The sequence below is a fragment of the Plecotus auritus genome, assembly GCF_963455305.1.
Source record: "Plecotus auritus genome assembly, chromosome: 10".
NCBI classification, from domain to species: Eukaryota; Metazoa; Chordata; class Mammalia; order Chiroptera; family Vespertilionidae; genus Plecotus; species Plecotus auritus.
In genome coordinates, this window is record NC_137785.1 from 46,741,510 (window position 1) to 46,761,661 (window position 20,152).

The window sequence follows — 20,152 nt, forward strand, 5'->3', positions numbered from 1 at the left end:
TCCAGTCAGGCAGCTCGGCGCTTCCCCCTTCCCGCCCGAGGGGGCGGGTCCGGCCCCTCCCCCTGACGATTCATTATTCATGAGGCCACGCCCACCTCCCCGGAGGGGCGGGGAGACGAGCCGCTTCCGGGAGATTAAGGAGTTGCCCGGAGACCAGTCCCTTGCAGCTCACCGGACGTGGGCAGCGTGAGCCGAGTGGCGCTCCATCTCACCTCCTCCTTCCTTTCGCCTCTGACGGACCCTCCACCCACGCCGCCAACTCCTGACCTTTACACCGTGCAATTCACCGGAGCTGCCTAGGCACGGAAAGCAAAGTCAGCTTCGAGAAGCACTTTGCAAGACGGGGTTGCACATTCATTCTTACATTGATTGGTTCATTCTGTATTTACTGAGGGCTCCGCTGGTGTGCTCTTTTTGAGGCCTGGAGATGAGCTGAAGAAATCGTACCACAGCTGAGCGCTAGCGGTCTAGTGGGGAGGAAAACTGAGACCCAACCATGTGGTTAAGTGATAGAAAACGCCCTGAGAAAAGAGTATAAGAAACATTTAGTTAGGCCTGGGGTCAACTTCACAGAGGTGACAATGGAAGTTGAGTAGGTGGGGCAGACATAATTGTGGCAAAGGTCTAGAGACAGGATTCCAAGCATGTCACTCTGCTTTGTAATCATCTGTTTACTTGCCTGTAACGTTAAAGGGAGGTGTCTTCTCCAGCACTGCAGCCACAATCCCTAGGCCTCAAAGATATTTGCAGAATGGTGGTTACTTAGGAAGATGCCAGAATTTCTATGTGAACAGAGCATAGGATCAGTGGAGGCAGCAAGATGTAAGTGTGAAAAGCCTCCTATAATCAAATATCAAAGAGTTTGAATTTGGGTTTGCAGATCTGACTTTCTTATCCTGGAGGCAGTGGCCTTTTGTTGGGGCAAGTGTATCTGAGCAGCTCCAGAAATTGTATGCATGTTGCAGAGCCTACAGCAGCTTTTATCCAAAGACATGGGTGATACTATCCACCCATTTCTTCCAGTTTCATGGAATGGAAGAGCTGAGGAAGGTGAGGCCCAGAAAGCCAATGACTGGCCCAAAGTCCACAGTGAGGAAGCTTTCAGAAAACAGCCTCCTGGACCAGTGCTTCAAAAAAAAAAAAAAAAAAAAAAAAACACAAACCTCAGAGCACTAGCGGTCTAAAGGGGGAGGAAAACGACATACCTCAGACCTCAAAAATGAGGGTCCAGAAATCACACTGCTGAGAAAGAAATATCTCAGCAAACACATGAAGTTGAGGTGCCCTCTTTCAGCAGTAAAAGCAAAATCCCTATGTTTTCATTGGGGGGCAGAGGCGGTTTACAGACTACAAAAGAGAGTGTGCACCAATTCCTGTTTAAGGGGCTGTATACCTGCTTGCTCACAAAGAACGTGTTGAAGCTCGTAATCCATGTCCATGCACCACTCTATGAATGCACATTCATGTGTTGGCAAAACTTCCAAAGAGCCTCCTATATCAGGAGTTAAAACAATAAAAATAGACTGGAAAGCACCCAGAACCCAAATGAAGAAAGAATTCAAAATGAGAAAACTATCTTACAAAAAAAAAAAATCATTACAGCAGAATCCACTTTGCAATTAATGAAGCAGGATTTTCAAAGCTGCAAATGTCAGCAGAAGCTCATCCCTCCAGCCCTCTCCTAAATCAACTGCAGTGAGGCCAGCTCGCTGTTCCAGCAGGTCCAGCAGGTCCTGATGTGCCCAAGTGCACCTGCAGTCCCAGACATTTCTGGCTTTGCTCCAGCTGAGGCACGAGCCCCCAGAGGTCTGAGGTACGTGAAATTTCTGCTTATTAGAGAGCACTTAGCAGTTGATTCCTTACAGTCTGAGCACTATTTTGAACACTTTTACTAATGTAATCATCCAGAGTTTGGGAACTTAAGGGCACCTTTATTAGCAAAAGGGAAGTGCTGATAATACTTCCACAAAGTATCAAGACCTTTTGGTCTACACAGTTGGAGGAAGTTACAGATCTTTGAACTAAGTTGCAAATGGGAGCACTTATATAAGATAGTAAGTTATATAACAAAATATTTAACCCTGGGAGGAGAGAAGGTACTGGAGACTGATATTTGCATTAGTTTTAAATATATGCATAAAAATTCCCAAACTAACCAGCTGTTTTTATAAGGTATTCCACTAGAGGCCCTGGCAGGGTAGCTCAGTTGGTGAGAGCATTGTCCTGATATGCCAAAGTTTCAGGTTAATTCCACCCCCCTTCCCTGTCAGGACACATAAAGAATCAACCAATGAATGCGTAAGTGAAACACCAAACTGATTTCTCTCTTTCCCTTCCTAGCTTCCTCTTTAAAAAATAAATACAAAGTATTCCATCAGAACCTAAATTAATTTTCAACCATCACACGACTACTTTCAAACTCATCTAGTCAGTCCCTCCCAATGATGCCTTCCAAATTCCTGCCTGAGTCTATCCTTCCAAACACCATCTGCCCCTTTCAACAACTACCTACCTACCAAGTTGGATGTTGGACTGGTTATCTTATTAGTTTATTTCTCCCTTTGGCTTCTTTTGTAGCAACTGAGCAGCTCTTGCTTTTCTCTGGCATCAAGCTGCCTTTGTGGTAGTGACCTTCAGGCTTGCTAAGGGCTGCAAGATTGCCACCTACCAAGTTTCCCCTGTCTACACAATCATGGGGATTTTTTTCTTTGAACAATTTTATTTCATGCTTGGCTGGTTTGCCTAAGTAGATTTAAAAATACAGGAGGGCAGGGACCACCCATAGACTTCTTTTTATTCCCCACTATTCAAAAAATATTGCCTTGCAGAAAAGGAACTCATTAAACTGTGATTGATTGACATTCAGTGCCTCCTGGGCTGTAGTCATTTCAAATAATCCCTCTGAAGGTTATTGGTTCCTTGCAGAGTGAAAATTACCATCTAGGAGATCTCAAGTAGTCAGTGGAAATCTACTTACTGTGGATAATGAAATCTGAAATAAAATGAGTACACATCTGTTTCCACCGCTTCCCAGGACTGCGAGACAAGCTTAGATAATTTTCAAACAGCCATGTTATCTACTTCTAAAAAAGGAAATGGTGGAGATAATTCCTAATAACCTTTTATTCCTGTCACCTATCAATATGTAATCTCCTCTGCTCAAGCTGTTATCTTATTATTTCTCAGAACAAGGCAGAAATCTTTGCTAGTTTAAAATAAGGAGGTTGGAAGAGCTCTCAGTTTCCTAATTTCCTACAACTCTATAACTCAGCTCAAGATTCTGTGCCCTCGGAAAACCCAATGGTCTGTTTTTTCCTTCTCCTTCACAGCATAATATAGCACAGTCATTAACAGCACAAGGTTCAAATTATACGTGGCCACTTATTAGCTATATGACAGTGGTCAAGGGATTGAGATCATGGGCTTCAGTTTCTTTTTTTGGAAGAATCCAGATACCTTTTACCTCGGAGGGTGGTTGTGAGAGTTGACTTGGATGACATATGCAAAGCGCTGAGCAGCACTGTACCTGCCACACTGTGAGAGTTCCATGAAAAGTATCCACTGCTGTTATTATTACCTGTTGGCTTTCAGTTGCAGCAGCAACAATAAAACCTTTGGTAGAGGGAAAGAAACCAAGATAGTGGCATAGGTAAACACCTAAACTGCTGCCTCGCACAACAATTTCAAAACTACAGCTAAAAGACAAAACAGACATCATCCAGAACCACAGGAAGGCTGGCTGAGTGGAATTTCTACAACTAGAAGGAAAGAGAAAAGCTCACTGAGACTCAGAGGAGCTGCAGGAGGCAGAGGTACTACGACACGCGCACGTGCGTGGAGAGGACTGGCAACTGAGTGCGCGGCTGGCTTTCTCAAGAGGGAGGGAGACAAAAGCTCCCAACTGCGCTGAATTCCAGCTCCGGGCAAGCCTCTGGGGACCCAGACTCATTCGGGGAGAAACTGGACTGTCTGGCAGCGGGCAGAACTCGAGGGCGGCTTTCTCTTAGAGGTGCTTGCAGTGATTACCACGGGACACTAAGACACAGGGGCCTATTAGGGCAGGGCTGACGGGAAACCAATGCTGTCTGCTCTGCCCTGAGACGCCGCCCCATTCAAGCTGAGCACAGAGGCTTATGCAAGTCTTCTCCCATTAGGGTGTCTCCAGCACAGAAGTTCTCCCTGCGTAGACACAGCTGATCCTCACAGCCAATTGGACTGGAGGTCAATTCCTCCCATTGATACCAACAACAATCAAGGCTTAACTCAACAAGACTGTGCACACAGCTCACAAAGGGGTGCACCAAGAGTGTCCACCTCAGAAAGTTCTAGAGGTAACTAGGGAGGCTGAGCCACTGGGCCCTATAGGACACCTAGTACACAAAGCCACTCTATCAACTCAGGGAAGCAGCCAAAATGCGGAGACAAAGAGGCAGGTCACAAATGAAAGAAATGGAGGAAAGCAAACGACTGGATATAGAGTTCAAAACCACGGTTATAAGGTTTTTTCAAGAATTTTCTAGAAAAGGCTGATAAATTTAGCGAGACCCTCGAGGATATGAAAAAGGACCAACTAGAAATTAAGCATACACTGACTGAAATAAAAAATATTATACAGAGATCTAACAGCAGACTAGAGGACCGCAGGAAACAAGTCAAAAATTTGAAATACAAAGAAGCAAAAAACACTCAACCGGAAAAGAAAAAAGAATCCAAAAATTTGAAGATAGTGTAAGGAGCCTCTGGGACAACCTCAAGCGTACCAACATCCAAATTATGGGGGTGCCAGAAGACGAGAGAGAGCAAGATACTGAAAACCTATTTGAAGAAATAATGACCAAAAACTTTCCCCATCTGGTGAAAGAAATAGGCTTACAAGTCCAGGAAGCGCACAGAACCCCAAACAAAAGGAATCCAAAGAGGACCACACCAAGACACATCATAATTAAAATGCCAAGAGCAAAAGACAAAGAGAGAATATTAAAAGCAGCAAGAGAAAAAGTTAGTTACCTACAAGGCAGCACCCATACGACTGTCAGCTGATTTCTCAACAGAAACTATGCAGGCCAGATGGGAGTGGCAAGAAATATTCAAAGTGATGAATAGCAAGAACCTACAACCAAGATTACTGTACCCAGCAAAGCTATCATTCAGAATTGAAGGGCAGATAAAGAGCTTCACAGATAAGAAAAAGCTAAAGGAGTTCATCACCACCAAACCAGTATTATATGAAACGCTGAAATGTACTCTTTAAGAAGAGGAAGAAGAAGAAGAAAAAGGTAAAGATAAAAATTATGAACAACAAATACATATCTATCAACAAGTGAATCTAAAAATCAAGTGAATAAAAAAATCTGATGAACAGAATAAACTGGTGAATATAATAGAATCAGGGGCATAGAAAGGGAGTGGACTGACAATTCTCAGGGGGAAAGGGGTGTGGGGGGTGCAGGAAGAGATTGGACAAAAAGCATACACCTATGGATGAGGACAGTGGGGGTGGGTAAGGGCAGAAGGTGGGGTGGGAACCAGGTGGAGGGAAGCTATGGGGTAAAAAAGAGAAACAATTGTAATAATCTGAACAATAAAGATTTATTAAATTTAAAAAAAAAACACCTTTGGTAGAAACTCTGTAGCTGAGAGACTATACTTTATCTAGGAATGAGCTGCCATGATACCATTTGATTCCAGGCTTAAAGGGCAAATGGCCAAATTAATTTTGGTGACAAACAGATCTTGTATAAAGGGAGAACATATTGCCAAGAGTCCGTCAAAGGAAAGAATTAGTGGATCTGGGGCTCGTTCCAAGGTTTGAGTGTTGTGTAATTTCATAAGGAAGGAGGGCCCCAGGCAAAATTGCAGCCCTTAGCAAGCCTGAAGGTCACTACCACAAAGGCGGCCTGATGCCAGAGGAACAAAAGCAAGAGCTGCTCAATTGCTACTAAAGAGGCCAAGGGGAGAAATAAGCTTATAAGATAACCAATCTAACATCCAACTTTGAAAAATTATCCACGCATAACTCTGCCCCAGTTTGAAGACAGTGAGATCAATTGTCCTTTTCAGCGGGCCGTACTCCTTTGCCTTCCAGGAGAAATACCCTAAAATGTATTTTTCTCTCTTGCACAAACATGAAGTGAAAGAGGGAAAGGTGCCTATATCCTTTAGCTGATGCAAGCACATTTAAAAATGTATCCCGCCAAGATAAATCACTATCCATCTGAAACCCACAAAAATGGATTAACTATCTCATGCTTTATGACTATGAAAACCCACATCTGCTAACCACATTACTAATGAGAAGCAGCTGGTGACAGTTTTGTAGCTCTGTGACTTTCTTTTTAGGAAAATATTAGCAAGGACATACTAAGCAGAAGGTTAGTTTCATTGAATCCACTTAGTTATGGAAAATTACCAGCGTTTTTAAATTGACAATCATGGAAATAACATAATTTGCCATGAAATTCATATAAGGTCCCAAAATAAAACCCCCTTCCCCCTAATATTAGTTCTGACAGAATTTCCAGTACCTCATAAGACTTGCAGTCTTATAATCAGCTTCAACTCGTTTTGTTTTTTTAAAAATATATTTTTTTATTGACTTCAGAGAAGAAGGGAGAGATAGAAACATCAATGATGAGAAAGAATCGACTGGCTGCCTCCTACATGCCCCCTACTGGGGACTGAGCCTGTAACCCAGGGCATATGGCCTGACTGGGAATCAAACCATGACCTCCTTGTTCACAGATCGATGCTAAACCATTGAGCCATACCGGCCAAGCTCAACTCCTATTTTTCATATGCTATTGAACACCAAATCATGTTCACTGATGCATATGGTATTTCTAGGCCTTTGTCCCACAGCTTTAACTCCCTCCTGAATCGGTTAATGAAATAGCCAATTGTGGGGATCCCATGGGTCTGTTTGAGAATCAGCTGCATGCTTGTGGACATGCCTCAGACAAATGCAGACTTGTACAGAGTTCAGCATTCAAACTTTGGGGCTTGCAAAGCCCCTAACGCCCTCCCATGGACTCTCTTATGGACTAAATTATCCCCCTCAAAACTTACAGGTTGAAGGCCTAACGCACAGTACCTCAGAAAGTGCCTATATTTGGAGATAAGGGTCTTTAAAAGTAATTAAGTTAAAACGAGGTCATTAGGGTAGGCCCCAACCCAATAGACTATTCTCCTTATGAGAGACTGGGACGCTCCTTATGAGATTAGGACACACACACACACACAGGGAAGACCATATGAAGACACCAGAAGATGTCCATCTACAAGCCTAGGAGAGAGGCCTTAGAAGAAACCAATGCTAATATCTTAATCTTGGACGTCTACCCTCAAGAATTGTGAGAAAATGAATTTATTTAAGCCACTCAGTCTGTGAGTGTTATGACAGCCCTAGCAACTAATATAGACCCCAAGAACCTACACAACAGCCTGTTTTTTGTGTTCCTGACTGCCAGTCTCTCCTGTTCCTTTACATAAGTGGGCATTTTTACTGTGCTATTCCTCTGAATATGAGTGGTTCACAACTGTTTTCCACTGAATGACAATTTTTAACCAAACTTCAAGGCTCACTCCTACCAGTCTTATTTCTCATTACATGTTGGCTTACGAGTTCTTTACCCAAATCTACTTAACTTTTCTAAGATGCTTAGCTTTCCTCTGTGGCAACTGCTCTCCTCTTACTTTTTCTAGGAACCTCACTCGGTTCCTAATTACTATCAACTGGGGAAGCCGTTCCCCTGCAGGGAGGGGTGCTTCCGTGAATGAGACATGCGTTCTGTGGTAGGCCCTGCCTGCCCTCTCAGCCTCGTTTTCCTCCATTTCTAGTACATGCTGTGTACTAACCATGTGCAACTTCTGGCGTCCCTTGGGCAGGCTATGTTCTCTCTGGCTTCAGGCTTTTGCACTGAGAATGCTCCCGGATGTGTCTTTTCTTCTCTTTCCCACCTTGCTAATGACCACCTATTTCCAAGAGTTATTAGCTTAGGGACCATCTCCTCCGACCTTCAACCCTACTGATTAAGTGCCCCTTCTCTATGCTCCTCTCTCCTATAGCATCACTGATCTACTTGTTACAACAGGGTTGTAAGCCTCTTGAGGGCTGAGGTCCCCTTGTCATCTGTTGTTGGTCCGTAGCATACAGTAGGCACTGAATAAATGTAGATTGAGTATTAAGTTCTTTAACTCCCCAAAGACAAAGGACTGACACAAAGCTAAGCCTTACTAGCCAGGTCTGTGCTGTTCAATACGAAAGCCACTATCCAAACATGGATATTTACATTAAAATAAAAAAATTCAGTTCCTTCATTATGTTAGCCACATTTCAAGTGCACAACAACCACATGTGGCTAGTAACTATTTTATTGTACACTACGGATTCAGAACATTTCCACCACCACAGACAGTTGTACCAATCTGTATCATAAAATACCTTGAAATATGAACAAAAAAGACGACACTTTAGGAACAAAGGTTATGGATATGCACAAACACCCAAAACACATTAAAAAATGAGCAATCTCATTAGTAAACAGGCAAATGCAAAAAAAAATATTTTTCACCCATCAGATGGGCTAACACGAAAATTTAGCACTACACTGGCAAGATGTAAAAAAATGAGTACGTTCAGACACTGTTGCTGGAAATACATCCACTCCCCAGGCAACTAAAAGTGAACGAAAATGGGCATAATATAAGCTAGCAATTCCACTCCCAGGAATTAACCCTAGAGAAGCCTCACTAGGTGGGCAGTAGCAGACAATGTACGAGGTTGTTCATTACACACAAGACTAGAGCTAAATCAAGTGCTCATCCAGAGCAAGAAATGCTAAAACACCTTCTCTGTTATCTATGAAATGAAAAATCTTTTGTATACCATGCCTGCTAATCATATGATTGGGTCCCTACAGCCAAGAGACAGTGGGAGAAGAACCATAAAAATGCCACCCTGGCCTCTACCAAACCATTGTGTGACCACTGCAAAAAAGCCACCTCTTCTCCTCTTAGTCTCCACTGCCATGAATATAAAAATGAGGCCAAGAAGCACATGGTTTCTTTCACAAACCTCTGTTTCCTACCCATCCCTTCCTCCAACCAGAACAGTTCCACTTTTATCTAGATCATATATTGCAGTTCAGAATGAAGTTCCATTCCAAGAAAGTTTTGATGCTTAAAAAAACACCCACACTAGATGGTCTCTAACTTTTTTCCAATATTCCAGTATAATTTGCTGTAATCTCCATGGTGAAGGGTACATTAGCCATTCAGAAATCAGATTACTAACTACATGAGAAATCTGTTTTGTTGGCTGTTTAAAAAATATATATTTTTATTGATTTCAGAGAGGGAGAGGGAGAGAGACAGAGGAAAAACATCAATGATGACAAAGAATCATTGATCAGCTGCCTCCTGCACGCCCCCTACTGGGGATCAAGCCCGCAACCCAAGCATGTGCCCTTGACTGAAATCGAACCCAGGACCCTTTAGTCCACAGGCTGATGCTCTATCCACTGAGCCAAACTGGCTAGGGCTAGGCAGAGAAAACTGCTTTTAAAGCATTTGAGTCTGGTCAGCAAAAAAAAAAAAAAAAAAAAAAGGCTTTTTCTAGGTATCAGATCAAAATTTTTCTGTGGAACCCAAATATGAGCTAGTCTGCAAAATGCCCGAAACAGAAACATAATGTGTTTCAGTTACACAATACCCAAAGTAAAATCACCCCAAAACACGTGCACTGACGTGTCCTTTTCTTTAATACTGCTTTGCCTTTCCTTCCCCAAATTCTCTAACTTGCCTCAATCAGTTTCTGCTTCATTTGCATTCAAAGTTCTCTACTTAGGAAGAATTTCAAGGCTCAAAGCTCTTACTTCCCATACCATTTATGGAAATCCAAGTCACTGGCTGGAAATGTTGCAAAGGAATGCTTTCTACTTTCAGAAGTTTTACTTCTTCACTCAGATGGTCTGTGGGCCCTCTCTGTCAGAATGACACCCTCCAAGATCCACAAGGTTTCAGAATGTTTAATGTTAAGTAAATCAAGTCATAAACTAGCCTCCAGTTAATAAAAGAGTCTCTGAATTTATAGCTCTACAGTCAGTTAAAAGCGAGTGAGTTAATATTTAAGGCATCCTCGCCTCGCTCTGGTCACATTCAATGTAGACCAGTGACTTGAACTTTGGTTTCAACTACACAAAACACATAAATCATTTCTTAGAAAAGGCAGGATCTTCTAGTCCACTGAAAGTTTGTAACACTCCAGTCAAATGCAGACGAGGAGAATATGCCACACTATAGACATTTATTCAAGAGTAACGTTATTTTACACAGAGGGCCTAGGAAGTTGCATCTGCTTATTTAAATCAGCTCTGATGATCACTGTAAACCATCTGAACAGGCGGGGCGGAGAAGTTGTGTCCATTGTAAACCTTGTTGTTCCCGCTTAGCAAATGAACCTGAAATAGGCTGTCCTTTATGTTATAATGTACTGGGGCTTTCTTTATCTCTCTTATTTCCTATTAATTCTCCTCCCACACCTGTACTTTAAATTCTCACCTTTATTTTTTCTTTTCCAGACTCCATCTTAGCAAAATGTTTTTTTCATCAGCTTTTTTACTCATGATGTCATCAGAACTCACTTGCTTCTCTGCCTATACCACAACCCTTCATGCCCCAAACAAACACACAAACCAAACCAAACATACTGGGTTTCTGCAGGCATGCAACAGAATACATCCACTGAGATGGGAAAGAAATCTATCTGCTCAGTTCAGGTTAAGTATAGTTCTTCACTTTCTCATTTAAAAGATCACATTAAAACTAGTCAGTCAACACCCACAGGAATAACAATGTCAAAGACAATAGACAAGGACAGAAAAGGTGAAATATATGTCAGGCTTTCTAATTCCCACTTCCACTCCTACTGCTTAACAAAATGCCCAATGTTTCCTGAACCCCTGAAACCGGCATATAACAAGTGAAAGAGTTAATGGGACTGATACTCCAGCCCTGTTTTTTCCTTTTAAATAAAATTAATACCTGACAATGAAAGGCCAAAGGCTTCTGCTTTTCAGATGGAGGACTGCAGTTAAAATTCTTCCTTGAAACATGGGCTGATTATTGCTATTGGTAGACAGGCTATCTTTGATAAGCAAGCATAGTTCTCTGCCCTCCAGGGCAATGTTGGGCAGGCCCCCACGCTTCAGCATGGGCTGCGGGCTGGAGGCTGGCAGACAGTGAAGGTCATCAGCACTCTAAAGCCTCAGGCATGTGTTAGGGAAGAGAGGGTAACTATCATTTTTTTTCTCCCTGAGATTATGGTCTAAAAGCACAAACAAGACCCCGACAAAGTTGCAAGAATTTTTAGCTACATAGAACATTATCCCAAGTACAAATACCTTGGTGTTCCCTTTTACTCTCATTCAATGAAGGGAAATTACTGCCCATTACTTTGAAAGGTAACATTTATGCCTGACTAGTGTGCTCAGTGGTTGAGCGTCACTTATGAACCAGGAGGTCCCGGTTCGATTCCTGGTCAGGGCACGTGCCTGGGTTGTGGGCTTGATCCACAGTAGGGGGTGTGCAGGAGGCAGCCGATCAATGATTCTCTCTCATCATTGATGTTTCTATCTCTCTCTCCCTCTCCGACATCAATAAAAATATATGAATGATAACATTTATAATGACTCTAATCCTAAAGAATAACATTATTTTATTAACATGATTTGTGAAAACAAATAGGGTAAAACAGTTCAAGGAAGGACACAGACAGTGCCCTATCTTAGGTCCCAAATTTCTTCTTTTTGATGGGTGGTGGGAGTTGAGCGATGATGTCATCCAGGGGCCGTTCTACTGCTACCAGTGTTCTTTCATCCAAAAGATCCATGAAGAGTAGAGGCTGTAGAGAGATGAGAATAACTCTAGCAGAAATTAGGCTCCACGTACGCCCAGTCCTAAATAGAGGACCTAGAGCTAAACGGTTAGTCTAGTTCAAGACTGGAGGGATGTAAATCTCTGACAGCCCTTCCTGCCCTAGGACTCAAAATGGATGAAAAGGCTGGGAACTTTTAACTGAGTTCACTCATAAAAGATTTCAACAAGGTTGTTCATGTTTCTCTGTACAGAAAATCTAATTTCTTAAAATCAGTATTAACTGAGGGCTTGGAGCCCAAATTCTTAACAAACAACAAGTTATAAATGCATTAAGAAGCTAATCATACTTGAATAGTTCATAGACCTTCCTCCCCTTAAAAAAGAATGCATGCAGGCCCCTCAGAAAATGTTCCGGGGCAGCCATGGAACTCCATCTGAGAAGCATAAATATGGAACTTCTAAGGTGGCACAAATAGCTGGAATATCATAGGTTCAATGATATCTGTTTTCTATACAGTGAAAAGCCTAGCATAGAAAAGAAAGTCGTAATAGTCAATGACTTCCATTTGCTGTAAATTATCTTATAGAACACTAGAGGCCTGGTGCATGAAAATTCATGCACTGGAGGGGGGGGGGGTCCCTCAGCCCAGCCTGCCCCCTCTCACAGTCCGGGAGCCCTCAGGGGCAGGAGGCGACCTGGTGATCAGGGGAAGGCGATGCCCCATCACACCTCTGCTGCTGCCACTGCCGGCAGCGCAAGCCTCGGCTGGCCCTGGTTACCTGTGCCTCGGGCCGGCCCTGGGCAGCTGGGGGTGCTGAGGGGACTGGTGGACTCCAGAGGCAGGCCCGGCCTGGCTGCACGCCTGCCGCCCTGGTGTGGCTGAGGGGACTGGGCGCCGCCATATTTGAGGGCATGGCAGTCAATTAGCATATTCCCTCCTTATTGGCGTTGGGCGCCGCCATCTTTGCAACTGCGTGAGGGTCAATTAGCATATTCCCTCTTTATTAGATAGGATTCTCCTACTAAAGGTCAAATTTAAAAGTTGGCTTTAACACAAAGACCCCACCTGTGCTCCAACATTATTTCTCACTACCGATGTATTTCATTTTGGTTAAGTATGATGTGCCTCTAATCTATTAAAGCAAGAACAATGAAACAGACATAAGGGACACACATCCTCAGAAAGTTACTTGTCTCCCCAAAAGAGGTCCTCTGCATGAAAAATGAAGGTGACATTTTGACAGCTTTTGGATACATGTGGATAATATCACAAGGAATCAACTGTCCAGAATATTATGTAAGATGCTTTACCTTATATCTCTTAGAAATTTTAAAGGCATGAGCTGTGCGCCTCCTGATGACATCTGATTCATTCGTGGGAGGAAGTGGATTGTACAGTAAGGTTTTGTCATTTGGAAGAGGCTAAAAAGACAAAGATACACTGTTTAAGTCGTTGTTTTTATTGGTCTTATACAGAACAATGGACCATAGTGATTTTTCAGGCAAACACTATCTCCCAACCATCATACACATTTACTTCCTCCCTGACTTGCCTCACTTCAGGAAGAGAGCTGTAGTCACTCTTCCAGCTGTACTGTAGGGGGGGGGACATATGAGGCAGAAAGAGCTTGGTACTCACTCTGCCGGCAAGATCAAAGAACCCAGCTGGGGCTTCTGCCAGTCTTGTCAGTAACACTGAGTGACAGGAATAAACTGGCATGTGCAGGAGCTTAGCCCATGAAGGTTCTGCTTGCTACACTACCCCCAACCAGGTCACGGGCTGGCCCAGTGACTAAAGTTCTCCCCAGGAGAAACGGCAACACAACCACCTCCATTGATGTCACTGACACCTCAAGAGATGGCCTCTGGCCAAGCAAGTGATATTTCATCTCTGACTTCCTTGGGAAATAGCTCTGCCCAGAAAGAGGAAGTGATGGACTTATCACCAATGCTTGGGAAAAAATATGGGCCGATCTGGACTGAGTTACAAAGAGGCAAGCGAGTGGGAGAGGCCCTTCCTGTATCACTCAAATTGCAGAAGGCACTTGTCAGCCAGCTCTACTTCCCACACCCAGAGGACACAGAGCCCATGAGAAGAGTTCCAGTGACACATCACCATGCACCCTCCTTTAGAGCCATCTGCTGCTTTCTCCATGTTCCTTCCACCCCCACCTTCACAGATATACAACACTGTGTGTGTTGCTTGTAATCTAAGCCCAAAGTGCATTGCAGGCATGGCCACAGTTCTCAGTGCTCCTGGGAAAGAAAATGCCTGCTCAGAAAATACATAAATTGCAGTGAATCAAAACAGCAGCTGGCAGAGGATGGAATCTAGAACTAAAAAAAAAAATGCCCACCTAAATCATAGCCATGAAGAATGAAATCTTAGCTGGACTTTTTTTTTTAATATATTTTATTGATTTTTTACAGAGAGGAAGGGAGAGGGATAGAGTTAGAAACATCAATGAGAGAGAAACATCGATCAGCTGCCTCCTGCACACCTCCTACTGGGGATGTGCCCGCAACCAAGGTACGTGCCCTTGACCGGAATCGAACCCGGGACCTTTCAGTCCGCAGGCTGATGCTCTATCCACTGAGCCAAACTGGTTTTGGCTTAGCTGGACTTTTTTTAAGATCTTAAGACCAACTCCTCCAGCCTGCAGATAGTGTCTGAGTACATACAGCCTAGGGACATATGTGGTCTAAACCACAGTCTGTATCCCCTTTGATGAAACCACATTATTCAGCCACTCAGGGTGCAAAGGTAGAAGTGATTCAGCCAAATCAATGGTTTTCCCAAATGAGGATCACCTTCTGAATACTGACCTAATCACTTTCCCACTTAAGTTTATGTATTCATAGGCAAAACAAAGAAGTGGTCAAATTAGCAAAAACCAGTACACAAAGGCCCACTCCTTTCCTGAGAGCCTTAAAAAAATGTGGGAACAAAAACAAGGAATCTGCAAAACAAAAGGCTTCTTCCTCCAAATAATATAGCAGGAAAACTTGATTCTGATTCTCCTTCCTCTAATTTATTGTACCTCTTGCTTTTAGAACTTGCAGTTTCTTAAGTAAAGAAGATTTGGGGAGAGTAAGGGTGAAGTGGCAAAGAACTTACCAATGACTTGTCGATGATGCAGAACATGTAGGCATCGTGGAGAAGAATGTGCATTGGTCTCTTGGGATGAAAACTGATGTGGGTGATGGGCGTATCCCTTTGGAGCCAAAGGTAATGAAACCCCTGCTTCTGGATGGTCCGGCTCCACTCGGTATACTGTTTGTCTGGGATGCTATATTCAAATATCTGAGGAAGAACGTTATACGGAGAAAATGCTGGCTCGTATCCAGAAAGACCAGAAAATATCTATATGAACCTTTAATATGTCATATTCAGCCTTATGCTTTCTCACTATTCTTTTTTTAAATAAAAAAATTTAAGGTAAATTACAGACTAAATAATTAAACAGCATAGAAAGGTTTATAATAAAAAGTCACCCTGTAATCTTTACCTCTCCTCCCCAAGACAAAAGTAGCCTGTTATTTTTCTTGTTTACATCTTCTCAGAGGTATTTTATGTATACAAGACACACTATGACTCATATCAATATACGTCACTCATACTCCTTTGAAGAGCCCCTTTGAAGAACACAATAACCCACGCACTTTTTGGATGTACCATGATTTACTTATCTAGTCTGTTTAATAAACATTTAGATTATTTCTAATCTTTGGCTACAACAAACAAGGCTGCAATGATTATCTCTGTATCAATGTCCTTCTGTACAACCGAAAGCATATTATCTGTAGGAAGAACTTTTAGAATGGGAACTTCAAATCAAAGATTACATGCATTAAAATTTTTTATAGATATTGCCAAAATGTTCTCTAAAGAAGTCAGACTAATTCTGCAATGTATGAAGTGCTGTTTCCCTATACTCTCACACCATGTGTATTATCACCTTTATTGATCTTTGCTAATCTACCAGGTACATAAACCTCTCCCACCAGTTTTAATGACTGAAGAACTTACGGGACCAACTGCCAGTAAAAGGCATCAGGTGGATATTATCATTATATGTGACAAAAGAGGTGGCTTCACTAATCTTTCAGTCTTTGGTTAAGGACACAGATCTATGAAACTGAAAAGAGAGATTTAATTTTTTTGGCTAGAATGTATATGAGTGGGCATGTGCGAGTGTAAAAACTACTAATCAAAGTAGCACGCACCATTTGCCTGGAAGTCTACTTAACTGTGCTTCTTGGAGCACATTTAAATCTTTCCAGTGAGGAAGGTATTATCATGCCCATTTTACAGATGAAGTCAGGATAATTTCAGAGTATGTTCTATAGCTCAGGTATTTTATAGATCTTCTTAAAATGACAATCTTCTTACAACTTAGTATGGAAAAAAGCAGTAGGCTAAGCACTAATTTTGGCTGATATTAGGTTTCCTCACCTGATTTCCTCACCTGCAAAAGTGAAGGTTAATTATATTGTTTTAGTCACTTTCAACTCTCAAAATTTCATTCCATCCCATATCCAGTCTAACACCTGAATCCATGTTCTCTCCAGTCTAAAACGACCTTTATATCATCCAGTACTTTCAAAGAAAGGGTCTTCCAAAATTATCATCTCAGCTTCTAAGTTACCATCCAGCAAAAAGGAACTGGAAAGCACCAGAATCTCTCACCTGCTGGTCAGAATGAGCGATGACAAGGTTGTTGGTTTTGGGGGCTATGGCCAGAGCAGTCACAGGGAAATTGTAAGCAGGAACCGTGCAGTGAAGCTGGGAAGAAGCAGACACAAAAGGCACCTCTATATGATACCCGCACCCAGGAGACTGGATGGTCTAAGTCAGTGGTCGGCAAACTGCGGCTCGCAAGCCACATGTGGCTCTTTGGCCCCTTGAGTGTGGCTCTTCCACAAAATACCACGGCCTGGGCGAGTCTATTTTAAAGTAGTGGCATTAGAAGAAGTTTAAGTTTAAAAAATTTGGCTCTCAAAAGAAATTTCAATCATTGTACTGTTGATATTTGGCTCTGTTGACTAATGAGTTTGCCGACCACTGGTCTAAGTCAATTGTTTTTAAATAGTATTCCTTGGAACTCAAAGGGTCCTATGAAAGTTCCCATAAATGTCAGGCATTTCTCCAAACAGTAAAATTTAATCTCATTTAAAAAAAAAAATAAATGTTTTACTGCTTACAAAACTGACAGCATTTGCCGAGTAAAGCTTTCCCTGCTATCTTGATATCAATGTAAACTGATCGTAAACATGTCATTAAACAGGGAATCTACATATCCACACTGGATTCAAAAGAAGTCAATGCTGCCCTGGCCAGTGGTACAGTGGTTAGAGCATCAGCCCATGCACAGAAGGGTTGCAGGTTCGATTCCTGATCAAGGGAATCTGGGTTGCAGGTTTGATCCCCAGCCCAAGTTGCAGCGAGTGTGGGAGGCAACCAGTCGATGTGTCTCTCTCACATTGATGTTTCTCTCTCTCTCTTTCTCTCTCCTACTCTCTCTGAAAAGCCATGGAAAAATATCCTCTGGTAAGAATTAACAATAACAACAAAAAAGAAAGAAATCAATGCCTAGGCATGGACATTTATGTACAATTGCAAGGCATGTGCACTACCACACAGGACAGTCTTAAATGCCAGGCAAGCCTCAAAGAGCAAGCAGTACACACTATTTTCACAATGTAATAAAGATTAAGTTGTGTAGTTAACAGGCAAACCCATTAAATGCAGCAATCTGACATCCTGTATTATAAAAGCCTAATATAAAGCCTAATATGCCAATTGTTCGACTGGGAGTTCGACCGCTCGCTATTACGTGCACTGACCACCAGGGGGCGGCACAGAACATGGCAGGTGTTGGCAGCGGGCGGCAGTTCTGATGAGAGCAGGACCACGGCAGGATAGTGGAACCGGTGAGCAGGCAGCACCAGGCCAAGGCAGGTGCAAGCAGGGGCCCGAAAGCCCCGCTGATTGCCCTGCAGATGGCGACCAGCCGTGCTCACTGCATCTCCACTTGGGGACTCGGGTACCGTGACTCAGGCAGAGGGGGGCTGCCCAGGGCCCAGAGGTCAGCTGGGACCTGCCCTTTCACGCCAGATGCGTGCTTTGATAGTCAGCCAAGCCTAGGGACCACACCCGGGCACAAATTTCATGCACCGGGCCTCTAGTTTGTTCTATAAACTTAATGCTTATCCCACATTTTGGGTGGTTCTTATCTGACTTTTATGATGAAGATTTGTAAGGGACCACTAGTGATTCAATGAGTGAATGACAATATCATTACTGATTCATGAAAAATGTTTTCCTGCTATTCCTTTGTCAAATTTCTGGTCCTGTTTAATTTAAAAAGTACCTTGAGATTGCAAGGTGAACTATTAAAGAAAATTGTTACTACCTGTAATTATTCACCTTGGTAAATAAAAAATTTCCTCTCCAAAATACAGAAATAACCTACATGTGGACTCATTACCCATAAATCCTTAACTTCAAATTTCTGGGCATGAGTGGTTTCAGTTACCACTGACTGATTTTAATATGGTAGATTATAGCTTTTAGATTCCAAACAAGTAAAACAGGAAAAATTCTTGGTTAAAAAAAAAAAGTCTAGTAATTTTCCAGGTCATACCAATTGGCCCTGAATCTTATAACTGCAGGCTTAACTTCTTGTTTGCTGCTACTAAACCCAAAGCTCACCTTCAGACGTTTCACATTGTACACATGGACTCCAGCACTAGTGCCCGATGCAGCTACCCAATTCCCATCTGGACTGACCGCCAAAAGACACATGGACTCCACTGTCCCTGTGAGGACAGAACAACAGGTTAAGTCTGAATTCAATATCCACAGCCAGCCCTGCTTTGATGATGGCAAAAGCCAGTAAGACCCTCAGTTTTAAATTACTAATAGGATTTTTTTTTAAATACATATTTTTTATTGATTTCAGAGAGAGATAGAAACATCAATGATGAGAGAAAATCACTGATCGGCTGTCTCCTGCACACCCAACACTGGGGATTGAGCCCACAACCTGGGCATGTGCCCTGACCAGAATAGAACCATGACCTAATGGTTCATAGGTGAACACTCAACTACTGAGCCATATAGACTGGGGACTAGGATAATTTTTTTTTTTTTTTTTTTTATTGATTTTTACAGAGAGGAAGGAAGAGTGATAGATAGTCAGAAACATAGATGAGAGAGAAACATCGACCAGCCGCCTACTGCACACCCCCTACTGGGGATGTGCCCGCAACCAAGGTACGTGCCCTCGACCGGAATCGAACCCGGGACCCTTCAGTCCGCAGGCTGACGCTCTATCCACTGAGCCAAACCGGTTTTGGCCTAGGATAATTTCTTGATAATTCTGCAAATAAGTTCTATATAAGTTAATCTATTTTCATTTAATAACTACTCTTCATATAAAGAGGAGCCTGAGCCAAGACCGGTTTGGCTCAGTGGATAGAGCGTCAGCCTGCGGACTGAAAGGTCCCGGGTTCGATTCCGGTCGAGGGCATGTAACTTGGTTGCGGGCACATCCCCAGTGGGAGGTGTGCAGGAGGCGGCTGGTCGATGTTTCTCTCTCATCGATGTTTCTGACTATCTATCACTCTTCCTTCCTCTCTGTAAAAAATCAATAAAATATATTTAAAAAAAAAAAAGTTTAAAAAAAAAAGAGGAGCCTGAGAGATAAACATGAAGGCATCACTTGCTCAGGCCTGAATGAGACACTGCCTACTATAGGAATGAAGAATCAAGGTAGCAGCTACCACTAAAATCTATACTTTGTTTTAAAATCCTTCTCTACCAAGTAGTTTTTTTAAAATGTATTTTTATTGGTTTCAGAGAGGAAGGGAGAGGGAGAGATATAAACATCAATGATGAGAGAGAATCATTGATCGGCTGCCTCCTGCACGCCCCCCCCACTAGGGATTGAGCCCGCAACCTACGCATGTGCCCTTGGCCGGAAATGAACCTGGGACCCTTCAGTACACAGGCCGACGTTCTATCCACTGAGCCAAACTGGCGAGGGCTCTACCAAATAGTTTTTAATCAAAGTTAGAGACAGTCAATTCAACAGGCTTGAAGCATATCTTAAATTTATTGAGCTGCGTGCTATATATTTAGCACTACAGGAGCATGGGCACATATGAGCCATCTTTGTCATCAAAAGATTTTAAACCAATCTGGCAACATAAAAACTCATGTGGGATAAAAATCAGACAGTGATGCTATATGCCAAAATACATGCTGTTATA

General features: G+C 42.7%; 1 protein-coding gene across 3 annotated transcripts in view; it reads right to left on the reverse strand.

Annotated features, from left to right (window-relative positions):
- Nucleotides 1–10,010: 10,010 nt before the first annotated feature.
- The window catches only part of UTP4 (UTP4 small subunit processome component), a gene marked incomplete at its 5' end in the record, with an annotated part of 40,020 nt that continues 29,878 nt past the window's right edge, over nt 10,011–20,152 (reverse strand). For 2 of the 3 annotated variants that reach the window (XM_080643581.1, XM_080643583.1), the window contains 5 exons: nt 10,011–11,899; nt 13,187–13,297; nt 14,994–15,179; nt 16,566–16,661; nt 18,591–18,697. In XM_080643581.1, coding sequence (XP_080499707.1) covers nt 11,783–11,899; nt 13,187–13,297; nt 14,994–15,179; nt 16,566–16,661; nt 18,591–18,697 — 617 coding nt within the window. In that variant the 3' untranslated portion in view covers nt 10,011–11,782. The remainder of the gene's footprint in view (nt 11,900–13,186; nt 13,298–14,993; nt 15,180–16,565; nt 16,662–18,590; nt 18,698–20,152) is intronic. The other variant, XM_080643582.1, reaches the window with a different exon arrangement.